Here is a 21,846-nt window from a genome sequence, read left to right on the forward strand (position 1 = left end):
GCACCTTCAACTGCACCACAGACTAAAACAGTTAAATGTGGTCTATTAAACATTAGGTCTCTCTCTTCTAAGTCCCTGTTGGTAAATGATATAATAATTGATCAACGTATTGATTTATTCTGCCTAACAGAAACCTGGTTACAGCAGGATGAATATGTTAGTTTAAATGAGTCAACACCCCCGAGTCACACTAACTGTCAGAATGCTCGTAGTACGGGCCGGGGCGGAGGATTAGCAGCAATCTTCCATTCCAGCTTATTAATTAATCAAAAACCTAGACAGAGCTTTAATTCATTTGAAAGCTTGTCTCTTAGTCTTTTCCATCCAAATTGGAAGACCCAAAAACCAGTTTTATTTGTTATTATCTATCGTCCACCTGGTCGTTACTGTGAGTTTCTCTGTGAATTTTCAGACCTTCTGTCTGACTTAGTGCTTAGCTCAGATAAGATACTTATAGTGGGCGATTTTAACATCCACACAGATGCTGAGAATGACAGCCTCAACACTGCATTTAATCTATTATTAGACTCTATTGGCTTTGCTCAAAAAGTAAATGAGTCCACCCACCACTTTAATCATATCTTAGATCTTGTTTTGACTTATGGTATGGAAATAGAAGACTTAACAGTATTCCCTGAAAACTCCCTTCTGTCTGATCATTTTTTAATAACATTTACATTTACCCTGATGGACTACCCTGCAGTGGGGAATAAGTTTCATTACACTAGAAGTCTTTCAGAAAGCGCTGTAACTAGGTTTAAGGATATGATTCCTTCTTTATGTTCTCTATTGTCATATACCAACACAGAGCAGAGTAGCTACCTAAACTCTGTAAGAGAGTTAGAGTATCTCGTCAATAGTTTTACATCCTCATTGAAGACAACTTTGGATGCTGTAGCTCCTCTGAAAAAGAGAGCTTTAAATCAGAAGTGTCTGACTCCGTGGTATAACTCACAAACTCGTAGCTTAAAGCAGATAACCCGTAAGTTGGAGAGGAAATGGCGTCTCACTAATTTAGAAGATCTTCACTTAGCCTGGAAAAAGAGTTTGTTGCTCTATAAAAAAGCCCTCCATAAAGCTAGGACATCTTTCTACTCATCACTAATTGAAGAAAATAAGAACAACCTCAGGTTTCTTTTCAGCACTGTAGCCAGGCTGACAAAGAGTCAGAGCTCTATTGAGCTGAGTATTCCATTAACTTTAACTAGTAATGACTTCATGACTTTCTTTGCTAACAAAATTTTGACTATTAGAGAAAAAATTACTCATAACCATCCCAAAGATGTATCGTTATCTTTGGCTGCTTTCAGTGATGCCGGTATTTGGTTAGACTCTTTCTCTCCGATTGTTCTGTCTGAGTTATTTTCATTAGTTACTTCATCCAAACCATCAACATGTTTATTAGACCCCATTCCTGCCAGGCTGTTTAAGGAAGTCCTACCATTATTTAATGCTTCAATCTTAAATATGATCAACTTATCTTTATTAGTTGGCTATGTACCACAAGCTTTTAAGGTGGCAGTAATTAAACCATTACTTAAAAAGCCATCACTTGACCCAGCTATTTTAGCTAATTATAGGCCAATCTCCAACCTTCCTTTTCTCTCAAAGATTCTTGAGAGGGTAGTTGTAAAACAGCTAACTGATCACCTGCAGAGGAATGGTCTATTTGAAGAGGTTCAGTCAGGTTTTAGAATTCATCATAGTACAGAAACAGCATTAGTGAAGGTTACAAATGATCTTCTTATGGCTTCGGACAGTGGACTTATCTCTGTGCTTGTTCTGTTGGACCTCAGTGCTGCTTTTGATACTGTTGACCATAAAATTTTATTACAGAGATTAGAGCATGTCATAGGTATTAAAGGCACTGCGCTGCGGTGGTTTGAATCATATTTGTCTAATAGATTACAGTTTGTTCATGTAAATGGGGAATCTTCTTCACAGACTAAAGTTAATTATGGAGTTCCACAAGGTTCTGTGCTAGGACCAATTTTATTCACTTTATACATGCTTCCCTTAGGCAGTATTATTAGACGGTATTGCTTAAATTTTCATTGTTACGCAGATGATACCCAGCTTTATCTATCCATGAAGCCAGAGGACACACACCAATTAGCTAAACTGCAGGATTGTCTTACAGACATAAAGACATGGATGACCTCTAATTTCCTGCTTTTAAACTCAGATAAAACTGAAGTTATTGTACTTGGCCCCACAAATCTTAGAAGCATGGTGTCTAACCAGATCTTTACTCTGGATGGCATTTCCCTGACCTCTAGTAATACTGTGAGAAATCTTGGAGTCATTTTTGATCAGGATATGTCATTCAAAGCGCATATTAAACAAATATGTAGGACTGCCTTTTTGCATTTACGCAATATCTCTAAAATCAGAAAGGTCTTGTCTCAGAGTGATGCTGAAAAACTAATTCATGCATTTATTTCCTCTAGGCTGGACTATTGTAATTCTTTATTATCAGGTTGTCCTAAAAGTTCCCTAAAAAGCCTTCAGTTAATTCAAAATGCTGCAGCTAGAGTACTGACGGGGACTAGCAGGAGAGAGCATATCTCACCCGTGTTGGCCTCTCTTCATTGGCTTCCTGTTAATTCTAGAATAGAATTTAAAATTCTTCTTCTTACTTATAAGGTTTTGAATAATCAGGTCCCATCTTATCTTAGGGACCTCGTAGTACCATATCACCCTAATAGAGCGCTTCGCTCTCAGACTGCAGGCTTACTTGTAGTTCCTAGGGTTTGTAAGAGTAGAATGGGAGGCAGAGCCTTCAGCTTTCAGGCTCCTCTCCTGTGGAACCAGCTCCCAATTCAGATCAGGGAGACAGATACCCTCTCTACTTTTAAGATTAGGCTTAAAACTTTCCTTTTCGCTAAGGCTTATAGTTAGGGCTGGATCGGGGACCCTGGACTATCCCTTGGTTATGCTGCTTTAGACGTAGACTGTGGGGGGGTTCCCATGATGCACTGTTTCTTTCTCTTTTTGCTCTGTATGCATCACTCCGCATTTAATCATTAGTGATCGATCTCTGCCCCCCTCCACAGCATGTCTTTTTCCTGGTTCTTTCCCTCAGCCCCAACCAGTCTCAGCAGAAGACTGCCCCTCCCTGAGCCTGGTTCTGCTGGAGGTTTCTTCCTGTTAAGAGGGAGTTTTTCCTTCCCACTGTTGCCAAGTGCTTGCTCACAGGGGGTCGTTTTGACCGTTGGGGTTTTTCATAATTATTGTAAGGCCTTGCCTTACAATATAAAGCGCCTTGGGGCAACTGTTTGTTGTGATTTGGCGCTATATAAAAAAAAAGTTGATTGAGTATCGATGATGCCGCAGCTGGAGCAGCAGGAAGCGGAACGGCTTGCGCTGCAAGCTCCGTAACACGGGCGTCTGTTTGTTTAATTTGGTTTGCGAGATGCTGTAATTGCTCCCATATTTTCTCCAAGTGTTCTTGAACTTTTTCGGCAAAAGGAGCCGCCTCTGTCGCTGGGTCCATTATGGAATGGCCGGGAACTACTGTTATGTGTCGACGTGGGTTGAGGAGCGGACCTGCGTCAGACGGAACCCAGCGCTACAAATAACCAGAAAAGCGGTTCCAAAAACAATATATTTATTCCACCCGCTGTGCATAAAAAGTGTAAAAACAAAAATAGCGTCCTTCTGGTGGAGTGAAGGCTGGCACGCTCTCCAGCGCCCGTAAGGATCAAAGCCCGACGCTCCTGGACCCACTACCACTGCCAAACACCCCCCAGGTGGACACGACAAACTGACTCTCTGTGAAGCAAAGAAGAGGTGAGGTAAGTCAGCAGTTACAACAATATCTTTCAAAAGACACACGCTATCAGCAACACATTCAGGTCTGTATCTTTTTAACTTTATGCAAATGAGCAGCTTCTCACAACAGGTGGAGGATCACTTATCCGCATGCCACAGCAGTGAGAAGCAAGCTGCACAATTCTCATCACAATTCAAGTATACTGTGTAACAAAACACCAAGTTACTATCAACAATTAGTCAAACACTTAATCACCTTTGATGTGTGCTGGCAGCATGTGTCCTCACCCTTCCTTGCTTCACGGGCTCGATGTGTCAAACCCAGGCGCGGTCCTCAGCGTCTCACAAACGAACATCACAAGGTCGAGTTCCCGGCAGTTCTGCTTGAATCACACATGCCTTAAATGCAGAACGCCATCCAATTATCTGCTTCAGCTGAAAGTCTTTAAGGTTGCATGTGAGCACCAGTCACAGGTGCTTCACATGATGTTGATGAGGGTGAGGACTCTTCAGCCAGCACCTTCTCCACAGACAAATCAGTTTCCATGCCACCTGAAGAGCAAAGAAAAGAAAAGAACACCAAAACATCCAGCCACACCCCCCAACACACAACATGTCCTCTGGCTTCATGGTTAGATAAAGCTGGGTATCATCTGCATAACAATGAAAATTTAAGCAATGCTTTCTAATAATACTGCCTAAGGGAAGCATGTGTAAAGTGAATAAAATTGGTCCTAGCACAGAACCTTGTGGAACTCCATAATTAACCTTAGTCCATGAAGAAGACTCCCAATTTACATGAACAAATTGTAATCTATTAGATAAATATGATTCAATACATACACATACACATACACATTCATACAACCACACAAAGGACTACAGTTCTAACCCCAAGGTCACCATTGGCAAAATGGACAACATCTGCACTTTCTGCAATGCAAGGAAGTGGCCAGGTGAGACACCAGGCATGTGCTGCTCTGGGGGTAAAGTTAAGCTGGAGGCCCTGCAGGCACCACCAGAGGTCCCGAGAAAGCTGCTGACTGAGGAGACCCAGAATGCCAAGCATTTTCGCTCAAACATCTGGAAGTACAACAGTGCATTTATGATGACTTCCTTTGGTGCACACAAAGACCTCACATAGAGAGGTTTCTTCACCACATTCAAGGTTCAAGGCCAGGTCTATCACCGCATTGGGGGCCTGCTGCCACAACCTGAGGAGGAGGCCAAATATGTCCAAGTGTATTTTATGGGTGGCCAAGGAGAGGCTGACCAACGATGCAGGCTAAACCAGGGCGTCCAGCGGGACATCATAGAGGAGCTTCAGACCATGCTCCATGAGACCCACCCCTATGTCCAGAGCTTCAAGTTTGCACTGGAGCAGATGCAAATACCTGATCACAAGGTAGTAATCAAGGCAGACAGAAGACCAGCCGGTGAGCATGCCCGTCGCTTCAATGCTCCAGTAAACAATGAAGTTGCCATTCTCATGGTTGGTGAGGAGCATGGCAAACGTGACATTGTTCTCAAGCAGAGAGACAATATCCTGACTACCATTAAAGAGACACACAGGTCATATGACAGCCTGCAGTACCCTCTTATGTTTCCAAGAGGTGAAGATGGATACAGTTTTTCCCTGCGCCAGGTAAACAGAGCCACTGGAGAGGAGACAGCCAAGACAATTAGCTGCAAAGATTTCTATGCCTATAGGCTAATGATCAGAGATGACAAATTCAACCAGGTCCTCAAATTCAAGGAGGTGACCAGCCAGCTCATGGTGGACATGTATGCCAAAATTGAGACAGAGAGGCTGCTCTACATACGGCTTAACCAGAAACAACTGAGAGCAGAGCAATACAGCAGTCTGCAGGATGCCATGAACATTAATGGCAATGCTGAAAACATAGGCCAGCAGGTCATCTTGCCCTCCAGTTTCACTGGTTCACCGCGTTACATGCACCAGCGCACCCAGGGCGCCATGGCCTATGTCCGCAAATTCAGTCACCCCGACCCCTTTATCATGTTCACCTGCAACCCAAAGTGGGATGACATCCAGGAAAACCTGTTTGATGGCCAGAATAGAACAGACCGCCATGACATCATTGCTTGAGTCTTTCACCAGAAACAGAAGAAACGTCTTTGGCTGTTGAAGGATGGCAACATCTTTGGTGAGCTGCATGCATGGTTATACACTATAGAGTGGCAGAAGCGTGGCCTGCCTCACTCCCACACACTTATCTGGTGCAAGAACAAAATCCAGCCTGAGGATATTGACAGCATAATTAGTGCTGAGTTGCCTGATCCTGAAGAAGACCCTGAGCTCTACAACACACTCCAGACTCAGATGGTTCATGGTCCTTGTGGCCAACTTAACCAAAACTCACCCTGCATGGAGGATGGCAAGTGTACCAAACGCTTCCCCAAACAACTCCTTCAGGAGACACAGACTGGAAGGGATGGCTACCCGCTCTATAGACGCCGTGCCCCAGAGGATGATGGTCACACAGCAAAGCTCCAGGTGCGAGGCCAGGAGGTGGAGATTGACAAGCGTTGGATTATCCCATACAACAAACTGTTGTCTAAGACCTTCAATGCTCACATCAATGTCGAAAGCTGCCAATCCATCAAGAGCATAAAGTATGTATGTAAATGTATAAACAAGGGCTCTGACGTGGCAGTCTTTGGTGTGGAGCAGGAGGGCAGGCAGCAGCGTGATGAAATCAGTCACTACCAGATGGGCCACTACATATCATCCAATGAGGCAATCTGGCGCATCCTAGGCTTCAACATCCATGAGCGCTACCCAACTGTGGTCAATCTGGCTGTCCACCTTGAGAATGGCCAGCGAGTTTACTTTACTGAGGAGACTGCCCAGAATGTCTTGGAGCAGCCACCAGAGACAACCCTGACAGCCTTTTTCAAGCTGTGTCAACATGACCCATTTGCTAGGACACTGCTCTATGCCGATGTGCCATTGTTTTACACATGGTCCAACACAAAATGGAGCAGATGCAAGAGAGGTGTCAGAATGGAGTGCTGGGAGGAAGATGCAGTCTTCAGATCAGATGCAATAGGACGGGTGTACACAGTGCATCCCAATCAGCAGGAATGTTTTTACCTTCGACTGCTGCTTCACACAGTGACAGGGCCGACCAGCTTTGAGGATCTGCGCACATTTGAAGGGGAGGTCTGTACCACCTACAGAGAGGCCTGTGCCAAGCATGGCCTGCTGGAAGATGATGCTCACTGGGACCAGACCCTAGAAGAGGCTGCTGCTACAAGACATTCTAGACAGTTACGCCAACTTTTTGCCATCATGCTTATCACATGTGGCATGGCAGAGCCACTCCAACTCTGGGAGAAGCACAGAGACAGCATGGCTGAGGACATTCTCTACAGAGTCCAGAGGCAAAGCTCAACTGAAATCAACTACAGTGATGATATTTACAACGAGGCTCTGCTGGAGCTGCAGAACCACATCCACTCAATGGAATAAGAATGAGCCACTTCTGATGGAGGAACAGTGTCATGTGTACAATGCCATCATCTCTAGCATAGAGAAAGGCACAGGTGGCTTATTCTTTCTTGATGCTCCAGGTGGAACTGGCAAGACCTTTGTCATCAACTTGCTCCTAGCCAAGCTCAGGCAGATGAAGAAAGTTGCTCTGGCAGTAGCCTCAAGTGGTATAGCTGCCACTTTGCTGGATGGAGGCAGAACCGATCATTCTGCCTTTAAGCTGCCCCTTGACCTGGCCAAGAGGGAATTGCCAACATGTAACATCAGCCGTGGAACAACAAAGGCCAAACTGCTTTCCAAAAGTAAACTAATCATTTGGGATGAGGCAACCATGAGCCACAAGGGGGCCTTTGAGGCCCTTGATCGCACTCTACAAGATCTGAGACGCAACACAAGTCTAATGGGAGGAGTTACTGTCCTGCTCTCAGGGGACTTTTGCCAAACATTGCCAGTAATTCCAAAAGGGACAAGGGCAGATGAGTTCAATGCCTGCATCAAGTCTTCTCACCTGTGGACAAGTGTGCTGCTCTTCAGCCTCAAGACCAACATGAAGGTCCAGCTCAGTGGGGACGAGGAGGCAGGCATCTTCTCACAGCAGTTGCTGGAGGTTGGCAATGGCACCTTGAAAGTTGACAGTCTGGATAGCCAGGTCAAACTGCCTTTTGGTCATACTGTGGAGGACATCAATGAGCTGGTGGACAAAGTTTTTCCAAAGCTGAAGCTGAACTTCAGGAAACACAGCTGGTTGAGCGAGAGAGCTATCTTGGCTCCCAAGAACTTAGCAGTGGATGTCATCAATGAAAAGCTTCTGGAACAACTTCCAGGAGAGGCTGTCAGTTACATGTCTGTTGACACAGTGCCTGACCCAGATGAGGTAGTCAACTACCCAGTTGAGTTCCTTAACACCCTGGCACCAGCAGGCCTCCCACCACACAGACTTGTGCTTAAAGTTGGAGCCCCTGTCATGCTCCTGCGGAACCTGGATCCACCCAAGCTTTGCAATTGCACACGACTCATAATCAAAACATTGATGCCAAGAGTGCTAAAGGCCACAGTAATAACAGGCAAGGCAAAAGGAGAGGATGTCTTTATCCCAAGGATTCCCCTCATCCCTTCAGACATGGCTTTTGAGTTTAGGTGTCTACAGTTCCCTGTAAAGCCAAGCTTTGCCATGTCCATCAACAAGGCCCAGGGACAGTCTCTCAAGGTGGTCAGCCTGAATCTAGCAGAGCCTGTGTTCTCCCATGGCCAGCTGTATGTAGGCTGCTCCAGAGTTGGTAACCCCAAGCAGCTGTTCATCCACTCTCCTGAGGGAAGGACAAGGAACATTGTTTGTCAAGAGGCACTTCAGAGCTAATGGTCAGAAAAAGTAGAATTTATTAAATGAAGAAATGAAATCATTGAAACTTGCCATATGTCATGCCTGGATCAAAGTCTCATTATGGTGTGAATATCTCCCATTAAATTTTGCTATTTATGTACTTATGTAGTTTATGTAGTTGATTTATAAGCTTTGTTATTTTGATATTGGCCCAAACTGTTTTTGGAGGCCAGACCGCTTACTTACAACTGAAAAATTGTTTTCTCTCTATACTAATTAATGCATTACTTTCACTAATATGCAAGCCTGGTGCTTAAAGTTGGAGCCCCTGTCATGCTCCTGCAGAACCTGGATCCACCAAAGCTTTGCAATGGCACACAACTCATTATCAAAACAGTGATGCCAAGAGTACTGAAGGCCACAGTCATGAAAGGCAAGGCAAAATGAGAAGATGTCTTTATCCCAAGGATTCCTCATCCTTTCAGATGTGCCTTTTAAGTTTAGACGCCTACAGTTCCCTGTGACGCCTAGCTTTGCCATGTCCACCGACAAGGGACAGTTTCTTAAGATGGTTGGCCTGAAGCTAGCAGAGCCTGTGTTCTCCAATGGCGCGTTGTATGTAGGCTGCTCATTATGATGTAAATATCATAAATTAAATTTTGTTATTTATCAACTCTTCACAACCTGCTGTCCTGTTATAATAGTGCACTAGGTTTGGGGTTGATCTAATAGTTTTGGTATGTTGATGTTTCATGGCTCAAACTGTTTTTAGTGGTCAAACCTCTTTTTTTACAATTGAAAAGATTGTTTGTTCTCTAAATACGAGGGCTGTCAATAAAGTAACGGTCCTTTTTATTTTTTTCAAAACTATATGGATTTCATTCATATGTTTTTACGTCAGACATGCTTGAACCCTCGTGCGCATGCGTGAGTTTTTCCACGCCTGACGGTGACGTCATTCCCCTGTGAGCACTCCTTGTGGGAGGAGTCGTCCAGCCCCTCGTCGGAATTCCTTTGTCTGAGAAGTTGCTGAGAGACTGGCGCGTTGTTTGATCAAATTTTTTTCTAAACATGTGAGACACATCGAAGTGGACACGGTTCGAAAAATTAAGCTGGTTTTCAGTGAAAATTTTAACGGCTGATGAGAGATTTTGAGGTGATTCTGTCGCTTTAAGGACTTCCCACGGTGTGAGACGTCGCTCAGTGCTCTCAGCCGCCGTCGTCAGCCTGTTCAAGCTGAAAACCTCCACATTTCAGGCTCTATTGATCCAGGACGTCGTGAGAGAACAGAGAAGTTTCAGAAGAAGTCGGTTTCAGCATTTTATCCGGATATTCCACTGTTAAAGGAGATTTTTTTAATGAAAGACGTGCGGACGGATCCGCGCGTCCGGACGCAGCCGACGCGGTGCGGCGGCACAGGAAAAACACCTCCGTGTTGATAACCATTTGTAAAATCCAGGCGGCTTTTGATGGCTTTCAGTGGAGTGAGTATATGAGAAATTGTTTAACAGGCAGGACATGTTCCAACTTGTCCTTAAGGCTTTCAACAGAGGTGTTTTTCCTGTGGCGGAGCGTCCGGCGGCTGCGTCCCGACACGCAGACCCGTCCGCGCGTCTTAAATTAAAAAAATCTCCTTTAACAGTGGAATATCCGGATAAAATGCTGAAACCAACTTCTTCTGAAACTTCTCTGTTCTCTCACGACGTCCTGGATCAATAGAACCTGAAATGTGGAGGTTTTCAGCTTGAACAGGCTGACGACGGCGGCTGAGAGCGCTGAGCGACGTCTCGCACTGTGGGAAGTCCTTAAAGCGACAGAATCACCTCAAAATCTCTCATCAGCCGTTAAAATTTTCACTGAAAACCAGCTTAATTTTTCGAACCGTGTCCACTTCGATGTGTCTCACAGGTTTAGAAAAAATTTTGATCAAACAAAGCGCCAGTCTCTCAGCAACTTCTCAGACAAAGGAATTCCGACGAGGGGCTGGACGACTCCTCCTACAAGGAGTGCTCACAGGCGAATGACGTCACCGACAGGCGTGGAAAAACTCACGCATGCGCACGAGGGTTCAAGCATGTCTGACATAAAAACATATGAATGAAATCCATATAGTTTTTGAAAAAAATAAAAAGGACCGTTACTTTATTGACAGCCCTCGTATACCAATGAATGCATAACTTTAAGAAATATGCAAGGCAACTTTTACACCATTTAAAGATGGAATGCCTCAAAGTGTGCAAAAAGAAACCACTACATTTGCTGATAATGTGGCTGGCCTGAATATGGCAGAACCTACGATCTTCCACAGTTAGTTAGTCAGATGCTCCAGAGTTGGTAACCCCAATGAGCTGTATATCCACTTTTCTGACAGAAAGAGAAGGAACATTGTCTACCAAGAGGTTCTTCAGAACTATTGGTCAGTAAAAGCTACATTTAAATACAAGGTCTATTAGAAAAGTATCCGACCTTATTATTTTTTTTCAAAAACCATATGGATTTGAATCACGTGATTGCGTCAGACAAGCTTGAACCCTCGTGCGCATGCGTGAATTTTTCCACGCCTGTCGGTTGCGTCATTCACCTGTGAGCAGGCTTTGAGTGAGGAGTGGTCTACCCCCTCGGCGGATTTTCATTGTCAGGAAATGGCGGAATGATTTGGGCTTTTTTTCCATCAGAATTTTTTCAGAAACTGTTAGAGACTGGCAGCTGGAAACCATTCGAAAAATTTATCTGGCTTTCGGTGAAAATTTTACGGGCTTCACAGAGAATAAGGACTGTTACTACAGCTTTATTGACGGCTTTAAGGACGCTCGGCACGCCGCGCTCCATGCCGCCATCGAGAGCCACAAACCACTGGATCATTTCTAAACGGATGGCTCTGTGGATCCGAGACCGTCGTGTGCACTTTCTCTGGTTATCACAAGAGCTGGACATCAACCATTTTCTGGCAGATTTCACTTTTAGCAAGAGATTTTGTCATGGAAAGCCGAGCGGAGGCTTTGCGTGTCACAACCGATTTGCTGATGGAGCGAGACAAAGGAACACCTCCGTTTTGGTCTCACAGGACGGCTTTGAGATGGCATTCAGACAGCTGTCAGTGGTTTTTCCATTGAGTGATTATCCGAGAAATTGTGGATGTGCCTGGACATGCCAGAACATGTCCCGTGAGGCTTCATCACGGCGTTGCTGTGCGGCATGCGGCACCGCCGCTACGCTTGAGCCTCCGCTCCTCTTTCCATGATAAAAACTCCTGTAACAGTGGAATGTGCCATTCATTTCCAAACTGGATACTGTGTTTTATCCGGGACATCGTCTGACTAGCACAGGAATTGTGAAAAGATGTGGACATCAGCACTTTTTCGGCACATTGAGACAGACGTGCGGAGAAATTCTGCGCGTCGCGGCGGTGCCGCATGGCGCAAAGCTACGCCGTGATGAAGCCTCACGGGACATGTTCTGGCATGTCCAGGCACATCCACAATTTCTCGGATAATCACTCAATGGAAAAACCACCGACAGCTGTCTGAACGCCATCTCAAAGCCGTCCTGTGAGACCAAAACAGAGGTGTTCCTTTGTCTCGCTCCATCAGCAAATCGGTCGTGACACGCGAAGCCTCCGCTCGGCTTTCCATGACAAAATCTCTTGTTAAAAGTGAAATCTGCCGGAAAATGGTTAATGTCCAGCTCTTGTGATAACCAGAGAAAGTGCACACGGCGGTCTCGGATCCACAGAGCCATCCGTTTAGAAATGATCCAGTGGTTTGTGGCTCTCGATGGCGGCATGGAGCGCGGCGCGCCGAGCGTCCTTAAAGCCGTTTTATTATTTCTTATTATTATTCTATTATTACTATTTTAAAATTCCCCTAATGCATTCAGACTCCAAGTTAGTTGTGGGCATGTTTTGAACATATCATGAAACAAACCAAACATACTGTCTTTTGTCACTCCCCTTAAAGACACAACTACATGCCAACAACTACATACATGCCATGCCAATGTAGTGAGTGCTATGAGACTGAGATTTTCACTTGGTGCAGCTAATGCTATATATGTAGAATCATTCTCAAGGGCCTGTCACAGTGGCGTATTCGTAGAGCTGCTCATTACAGCGTATTATCTATGCTGTAATGAGCAGCTCTCCGCCCACTTCACGAGGAGTTTTTTTCTCAATACACAGCAGTATGTTGAGGGCTACGCACGTAGGACGATAGAAATTAAACCTGTTTAATTTTCTTCGGCGTACAGCGCAGCATGGAGCCTTCACGCGAGTACATGCAGCGCCATGCTACTGTCCGCTATTGTGAGCCCGCCCACTCTTCAACACGGTACTGTGCGCCATTTCACATCTCCCTGTTGTTCTTCAGGAGCTATAAATACTGCAAGATCGTTGCTTCACTTTATCATACAGGACTAATTATATGAGGACTGTTTCACTGTCTCGCATCATTTCATAAAAGCGCTCTCTCACGCACGCTCTCTCTCTCTCTCTCTCTCTCTCTCTGAACGGTTTTATTTTGAGGAGTCTGAGTCTCCTTAAAATAAAACCGCTCTCTCTCCTCTATCAGACTCCTTAAAATAAAATTAAATAAAAGCACTCTCTCGCGTGCGCGCTCTCCCTCCCTCACTCTCTCTCTTTGTGTGTGTGTCTAATCAGAGCAGTGACTCTTTAAAACAAACGCGCACTCGCTGCATGTCGGTGCACTCATCAAACACCCTGATCGATCAGTCTGATCAAAGCTGAAAAGTGCAGTGACTCTAAAATAAACACACATTCACTGTATAAATAATAATAATAATAATAATAATAATAATAATAATAATAATAATAATGTTAAATGACTGTTTTTGAGCCGCACCACACCATGCAGTAGAGAACAGAGCGCACTTCCACAAAGGCAGAAAATAGCATTGAAACTGGTGCAGCATGGCACACGCGACTGTGTGCACACATTAAAACGCGAACACACGCAGCTGAAAGTATGAACGAACACTGTTAAAGTCTTAGTACATGCGTATTTCGGGCGTGTTTAAATGAAACAACGCTGCAATGAGAAGCTCTACGAATACGCCACTGTGACAGGCCCTTCAGTCCCATAAAACCTCTTTGCTGTACATAAGGCACATCTGGTTCAGCAGGCTTTTGAGTGGGATCTCACATTCAAATTCCTGAATGAACTGAAATGCAAGGTCCTCATGAGAGTCCACTCAGGTGTGTCAGCTGCAGCACATTTAAAGATAAGATAAAAACTGAGATGAAACTACTGTGCACTCTGCAGTGCACTCTTTTTTTTCTTTTTCTGATTAGTTTAAATCTGTGTTTCATATTATCAAGCGTAGGATGTTCTGCATGTTATGGGGCTATTTCACAGAGAGCGGTTCCTTCTCATTTAACCCCAAATACAACCCCAATTTCAGTGAAGTTGGGACGTTGTGCTTATTTCAGCAAGACAATGCCAAGCCACATTCTGCACGTGTTACTACAGCATGGCTTTGTCGTAAAAGAGTGTGGGTACTAGACTGGCCTGCCTGCAGTCCAGGCCTGTCGCTCATTGAAAATGTTATGAAGCGCAAAATACGACAACAGAGACCCCGGACTGTTGAACAACTGAAGTCATACATCAAGCAAGAATGGGAAAGAATTGCACCTACAAAGCTTAAACAATTAGTATACTCAGTTCCCAAATGCTTATTGAGTGTTGTTAGGAAAGGTGATGTAACACTGGTAAACATACCACTGTCCCAGCTTTTTTGAAACGTGTTGCAGGCATCCATTTCAAAATGAGCAAATATTTGCACAAAAACAATAAATTTTATGAGTTTGAATATTAAATATCTTGTCTTTGTGGTGTATTCAACTGAATATAGGTTGAAGAGGATTTGCAAATCGTATTCTGTTTTCATTTACATTTTACACAATATCCCAACTTCATTGGAATCGGGGTTGTACAAAGTATTGATCCTCGCCCCATCTATGCTTGTGAATGGCTGAGCCTTTTGGGGATGCACCTTTTATACCTAATCATGACACTCAGAATTAGTGTCCTCAGTTCCCAACATCCCAAATTCATTGGAAATGGGGTTGTAGCAGATTGGAGCATCATAGTAACTTCTTGATCCATCTTTGTCAATCTTGAACAAACTTTGTATGTGTAGTAGTGACAGCCATCATCAGCACCAGATTTGAAATCAGGATGCAGTTTTTTAACTGTTTAAAAATTTCATCCGAATTCTCAAAATTGTTGTTCGTATGCCATACCTTCCAGGTAGTTGTAGTCTTAACGACTTTAATCATGTTCAAACATCTTACTATCTTCCACAATCCAGAAAAAGTGCAAAAACGGAATGAAACAGCATACTCCGGCTTGCCTCCTGTCAGGCTGGCTTATAAAGCGAATACCTGACAACCCGCTCAAAAAACAAAAGTGAAGCTGCACCCAGCTGCATTCTCGGCCTGAATTGCAACAAATGCTGCTTTTGCTTCAAATTTTTTACCACGATAGAGCACGATCAAACAAGTTTCAAGTTATACTCACTAGGACTACCCCGGCTAGGCCCTCTTCATGTTTAACACGATTGAAGCTGACTAGCACATGAAGGAGGAATTGTATACCAGTCATGAAAAATCTGAGCCACCTCCAAGGCCTTGCACACCTGTCTCTACAACTATTCACACACACCAGTGGCTGAAAGACAGAGAGTGTCCTGTGAGAGCCCATTTGATCCCTCTCACGGCAGGTGTCGGCCAAATTCCAGGTGTCACACACAAACATCCAACACCGCTCGCCTGGCACTTAGAAAATGTGGTGCTGTTCGTGCTGTCAGCATGAAAATAGTCAGCAGACAATCACTTTCGAGCTGGAAGTGAAATTTGCATAAGTGCCCCCACAAGTGTCGTGTTGCAAAGCAACACACATGGCATTTGAGTGTGTCGCCCCCCAAACACACATGTGGTGTGCAGGGGGAGAGCACACTTGCATGACATGCTGATATGTATTTACAAACATGACCACATGGGAGCTGGACAGCCACGTCTGAGCGCACACAGTTGGGTTGCAGTGGCCACACACAACACACAACAGCAGGCTGCTTCATGTGAAACGGACCATCAGATCACACAGCAGGTGATCTGAATGTCATGTGTCTGGCCTGACGCATGTCCAGCAGAACACGCACACCGCAGGACAATGACAACATGACAAACCAACAGCGCCACAAATGCCACTTTCACTCACGTATCACCATAAATACGCCATAACAAGCACAGTTTTGCCAGTTATTATGGCACTTTTTTCTCTTTTTTTTTAAATACATTTATTTCCTGATTTTAGTCATTTTATGCTCCTGCTATAAGACAGTGATTGTAGCGCACTGGTAAAGTTTCCATGTGTCACTGAGAGTTTTTGTAAATTGCAGGTTTGAATGCCGTGAGTGGCATTTATTTTAAGATTTTTTTACTGGATAAGTGATTCTTGGTTTGAAAAAGTGTGAAAAACACTGCTGTAAAGGATCCCATGTAAGGACTTTATGTGCATAAATTCCAAGGGCGATAGGGAGTTGAACACCCCCCTGCCCCCCCAATAATCTAAGACTCCCTATATAACCCCTCAACCTCCACTGTGGCCACCACAACTCCCTGAGGTGAGAATGTGCAACAGAAAGAAGAAATAAAAACAACATTTAAATGTCATAACTGTTTGCTGTTTGGATTCATGATTGCTTTCAGTTCAATTTTATTATGTATGTTACACATAAAATGTTGCCTGTCCTTGAGTTTTTTTTGACTCCTCTCCCTTTTTTTCTTTGCTTGCAGTGGCCATAAGTCATATTAATATTATTATACCATTGCAGGTGACTGCAGTCTTTGTACACCAATAGACCACGCTGGCATTTAGACCCCCGTTGGCCATTGCAGCACTGGATCGCACCTAAATTTTAGACCGACACACCCACATGACCCCAGTACTGTCATTTTGACGATACGGTTGATGGCCACAAAATTTCCCCTTCTTAGAATGTAACCACTGTGAAACACTTAGAAAGCAACAAATTTTTTCTCTGAGTTCATAAAGCATGTGGCTCTGTGGGAGAAGTGTTGGACTACCGATATATAAAGTGGGATTCAATTCCAAGTATGTGCTTCCGGCTATCTGTCTGTGACCTTGGACAAGATACTTCATCTGCGATATCCCAGTCCACCCACCTCTAAATAGGTATTAGACGTCGCTGAAGAATCGTGTAAATGGACAGCATTTATAGAGCACTTTTATGGTTTACAGTGATGCCTCACATTCAACCATTCACTCACACACCGATGTCAGGGTGCTGCGATGCAAGGCAGGCACGCACACACATGCACACACCATGTTAAGGTTTGCAGTAATTGTAGAACCCAAAAATACAGACAGGGATGTTCTGAAGGTGTGACCAAAACCCGGTGATTTATTTACAGTGTCCAATGCATTCAGTTCAGCAAACAGTCTAATTAGCTCAGTTTACAGAAAGTATCCAGACAAAGGGAGAAGAAAGAAAATAACCATAACAATGGAAATACTCAGTGGTCACAAAAACACAAACTCACAGAGGCACGGAGCTGGCCAATAGAGCACAGGGCCAGGACACATGGCAAGAGAAGAACAATATGACAAACAATGAACCGCCAAAGAGCAACAGAACTGGTGACAGCCAAGGGTGAGTGGAAAATAAATACAAAACCCAAACAGAACCATCATAAGAGAAATAACCACACAAAATATCAATATTGACTAAGATGTGAGTGCAGCAGAAATAAACATGAATAAGAATTACTAAGAAACCAGTGACACAGTGATCAGACCTAAATGACAATCAGTACAACATAGTAACCAAAACCAAAATCCAGAAAGCAAGAAACCACAAGTGGAACTACCAATAATAACCATGCATACATAATGACACCGATACACTAACCAGACTAAAACTGAATACATAACCACATGCATGCGACTGAACAAACACAAGACATTGCGGGAGGCAGAACACATCCACAAGCCAAAGAGGAGCACCCACGCGCCGGACGGAGGGGGTCGATTTGGGACACACTCATACACACACATCCACACACTGGAGGAAGGACAAGATAGACATACACACATCCACAAGACAGAAAAAGAGGAAACCATACACGCAGATGCACACAACAGACAAGAGGAGACACACCAACATACAGGGAGCGAGGACCAAGGCACATCTGACAAACCCACACCACAGAACAGCCTGTTCTGTGGTGTGGGTATGGTTTCTAAAATAATGACAAATTATAAACCCCAAAATAAGACACAAACTCAAAAACACAGCCAAATGGGTGGGATGTCACACACCAGACACAAATTGGCAATTAAGGACCTTTCTGATGGGGATTTGAAAAGAGGATCCTCTGGTCACAAGCCCACAGCTTTACCCACTTGACATTCACTTCCACTTTGAAAGGTGGGGAGATCCAGGAACAAGGCACTCAGTTTAGAAATAACATGATGGACTGATGTCCCATCCAGGGATAGTTGTTGATGCACATCCTCTTCATGTTACTGAACTCCTTATATTTAGAATATAATCCATTGTCCAATTACTTTTCCCTTCTGGAAATGGAGAGAACACATATATGTTTATAATTTCTTCATGTTCAGATTAGTGTATTCTTGCTGTTACGTGCACTTCTGTGCCGTCACAAATGACAAATTTGCCTCTTATGCTACAAGCACACCTTGATTACTTAACTTTTAATACACCGAGGTGGTGTAGAGAAGCAACTGACCAAATACGTTCTTACAGATGACTGTAAATGGACTGCATTTATATAGCGCTTTTCAATCTGCATCAGACGCTCAAAGCGCTTTACAATTATGCCTCACATTCACCCTGATGTCAGGGTGCTGCCATACAAGGCGCTCACTACACTACAAGGGCCCTTAGTGATTTTCCAGTCAGGCGGGGATTTGAACCCATGATCTTCTAGACTCAAGCCCAACACCTTAACCACTAGACCATCACCTCCCCGTGTACTGTGCAATACTTGGTTGACTGTCCAATGCACTTAAAAACTATGTACATGTTTCTATTAAAAATGTAACCACGCAGTGCCAGCATGTGCTTTAGCAGCATGACAAGAAAATAACAAATTAAAGCAAATGAATGGGTAAAATATAAGAACACTTAGGGCTGTCTCACATTCAAATTACAGATGTACTGATTACACTGAGGCAACAAAAGCTCCATCTCCTTTGTACTTCTAACTGTAGCCTATTATTTTACCTTTATGTTATGATTACTTTGCCAGTGAGGTTAATGTGGTTGTAAGTTTGACAATAAAAAAACACCCAAAAAACAAATATGAAGCAAATAAATGTTCCCAAATAAATGTAGCTATTTATTAAGGTACCAGCAAAAAGACTACGAAAAACTTGTTCAGAAGTAAAATGCAAAGGTTATCTGCTATTTATACAGCAAAATATTTAGTCACACCTTACACAGGGTTTACAACCAGCAGGTGAGGTATGGACAGTGGTGGGCACAGATAACCAAAAAAATTAACTTCGATAACTGAAAAGTTGTCTTTGATAAAGATAAAACAATAAACCACCCAAAAACATATCAGAAGTTACAGATAACCAACAAATTCCAATATTGTTTCCGGTATAGTTGCAACTGCTAACAAGCTGATTTTGAGTTTTAACACTGCGATCGCTTTTGGAAGCATTAAAAGCAACAACAGACCCAAACAATGAGTCAGCACTTTTGTCTTTCAGCATCCTGCCCTCTGCTGGAAGCTCCAATTTACTACATGGCTTCCAGCACAGACGCAACTGCAAGGAACCACAAAGCTCAACTCTGCCTAATCACAGTGCTGCCATCAGGCCGAGGTCTTGGAAAATAAAGCCCTGCTGAGTTATGGTTTGGTGTATAAATAAAATGAATACTGATAGAATAACTCCATTAATGTCAATTCTGTCATTTGTGCAAAGTTAAGATATAACATATATCTTTTAATGGTGAATAATGCACTAATTCTGAAGTTTTGTAACAAACACAGACAGATTGTTATGTGTCGGACGCAGTCGGAGTACCGACCAGCGTTTGAAGTAGGACCCAGCATAAAGGAAACAGAGCACGGTTCAAAGGATAACAGAATTTAATAACATAACAGTGAGTGCTTAATTAATAACAAATAAGTGCGCGGTCTGGCGAGGTGGAAGAACAGTGCGCTCCCAGCAGCACAAACGGTCCGGAGCCAGAACAGTTCGGACCAAAGGACCCCGCCGACACCCCCCAGGTGGCCGCGACCAACCGAGTCTGTGAAAGAAGAAACCATCATGTGAGTCCACCACTCCACACACAGAGAGACCACTCAAAGGTGTACATAAACAGCAAACACTTCCTGGCTTAATCACCAATCAGCTTCCCACCCTGCAGGCATGGAACACTCGGTTCAATTCTCCACTGCAGTGGTAGCTGATTAAACGACTAACATAACAGCTCAATATAATAAAGTGTGAGGGACACCACATTTACTGACTGTACTCATGTTAGTCACAAAACCTAAAGTACCTCAGGAAGTGTGCTGACGAGCGTGAGACCTCACCCCCTCCTCTTTCACAGACCATGGCATCAAACCTGGTATGGTCTCTGCGTCCATGATGATGAGATGGTTCTCTAAACGTCGATCTCACCCGTCTGGTCACAAGGTCGAGTCTCTGGCAAATACACACTGTGTACTCCAGACTTAAATGCAACCATGTTCCAATCCATAAAGATGTACCACAGCTGTGAGTCCTGACGAGCTGCACATGACAAGCTTCAGGTGATCAGGGTGAGGTCCTGATAACTCAGCCACACAGCCACTCAGTCCTGAACGCATGCCACCTGGAAGGAAAAACAAAAGACAGAAAACACAAGACAGAAACAAAAGCCAGCCAGGCACCCCAGCCACAACACAGATGGCATTCTGGGTAAAAAGTGCCTCCACAACACTGATTGGTTGATTAATTCTATATAAACCAACACGTTAATGTGAGGTGTGTCGTGTGTTGGTGCTTAAGGATGAATGCACTTTTGTAAAATATGCCATTTTTTATTTGTAAAAAAAAAAGGCATTTTCAAAAAAAAAAAACAAAAAAAAAAAAAACAAGTTGTAATTAGATAACCGTCTGATATAACCGGTGTCAAAATAAATAGGATACTGCCAACTACTGGTGCCAGTGCGGGTTTTGGCCCTTTTTCAGTTGATTTTTCATTCATGTGAGAATTTTTTGGATTGCACTGAGTTTCACGTTAACCGCGCATCCTGCATTGTTTAGTATACATGGAGTAATGAGCTGCATTTAACATCTCATGACCACCTCCTGATCAGCAATCGTATGCTCAGGTGAAAATCAAACCTGTTTGATAGTCTTGTGCCTGTGCAAACACCGCAGACTTGTCTTGTAATTTTTTTTTTTTAAACTTTGGTGTCTCCCATCGAGAGTTTTTGTAAATTAGGTTTGAAAACGAAAGCTTCTGTTTACATTTTGCTTCTGGAGACACGAGTCCGACGTGTGGGTTTTGAACGTACATTGTGTGTGAGAACATAAATCGGGCGCTCTGAACTTTTACACCGTGCAGTTCTGTGGTACAGTGTCTGCCCAGCTTCAGTCTGAGCACTGCCATGAACACTACTGGCCAGTAGATGGCAGTAAAGACCTTGCCAAAACAAAATTCCAGATAATCTGTGTTGCTCCTTGCTACATTTAAAATGCGTGGAATTTAATAAAAGCAAACACAAAAACAATGTCTATAAACCCAGAGAATCACGAGAGTTTTAGGCACTAGAGTTTAATGCTGTTGTCCTGATCAGAGTGTATGCATTTTCCTGTCGTGAACATACTGAGATTACCGTACTGAGATTACCCTATCACCCATAATGCACCTGGACAAAGCATGCCCACATTAAAACCTTAAAAATTAGCGCATTACTTTAAAACTAAAACATATCTGATATTTTCACTTTATAAAACTTCAGAAGTGATGTTAATTTAAATACCTTGTCTGAAATAAGTTTGGTTAAAATTTGAACCATAAGTTAAAAATGTATGCCTCTGGATGACTTGGGTAATACTGGCTGCATATCAGTATGGGATTAAAAGAAATGTTTTTTTTTTGTGATCACTTTTTCTGGGCCTGCAGAGGATACAGCGGTTTATTCTAGAAGCAATTCACCTCTGTT

General features: G+C 43.5%; 1 protein-coding gene across 1 annotated transcript; it reads left to right on the top strand.

Annotated features, from left to right (window-relative positions):
* Positions 1–5,023: 5,023 nt before the first annotated feature.
* LOC117526576 lies at positions 5,024–8,648 on the top strand. The gene is made up of 3 exons (XM_034188636.1): positions 5,024–5,878; positions 5,927–7,208; positions 7,372–8,648. The coding sequence occupies exons 1-3, from the start codon at positions 5,024–5,026 to the stop codon at positions 8,646–8,648; spliced, it is 3,414 nt and encodes a 1,137-aa protein (XP_034044527.1).
* The last annotated feature ends 13,198 nt before the right edge of the window (positions 8,649–21,846 follow it).

Source organism: Thalassophryne amazonica, chromosome 15 (assembly GCF_902500255.1).
Source record: "Thalassophryne amazonica chromosome 15, fThaAma1.1, whole genome shotgun sequence".
In the NCBI taxonomy this organism is placed as follows: Eukaryota; Metazoa; Chordata; class Actinopteri; order Batrachoidiformes; family Batrachoididae; genus Thalassophryne; species Thalassophryne amazonica.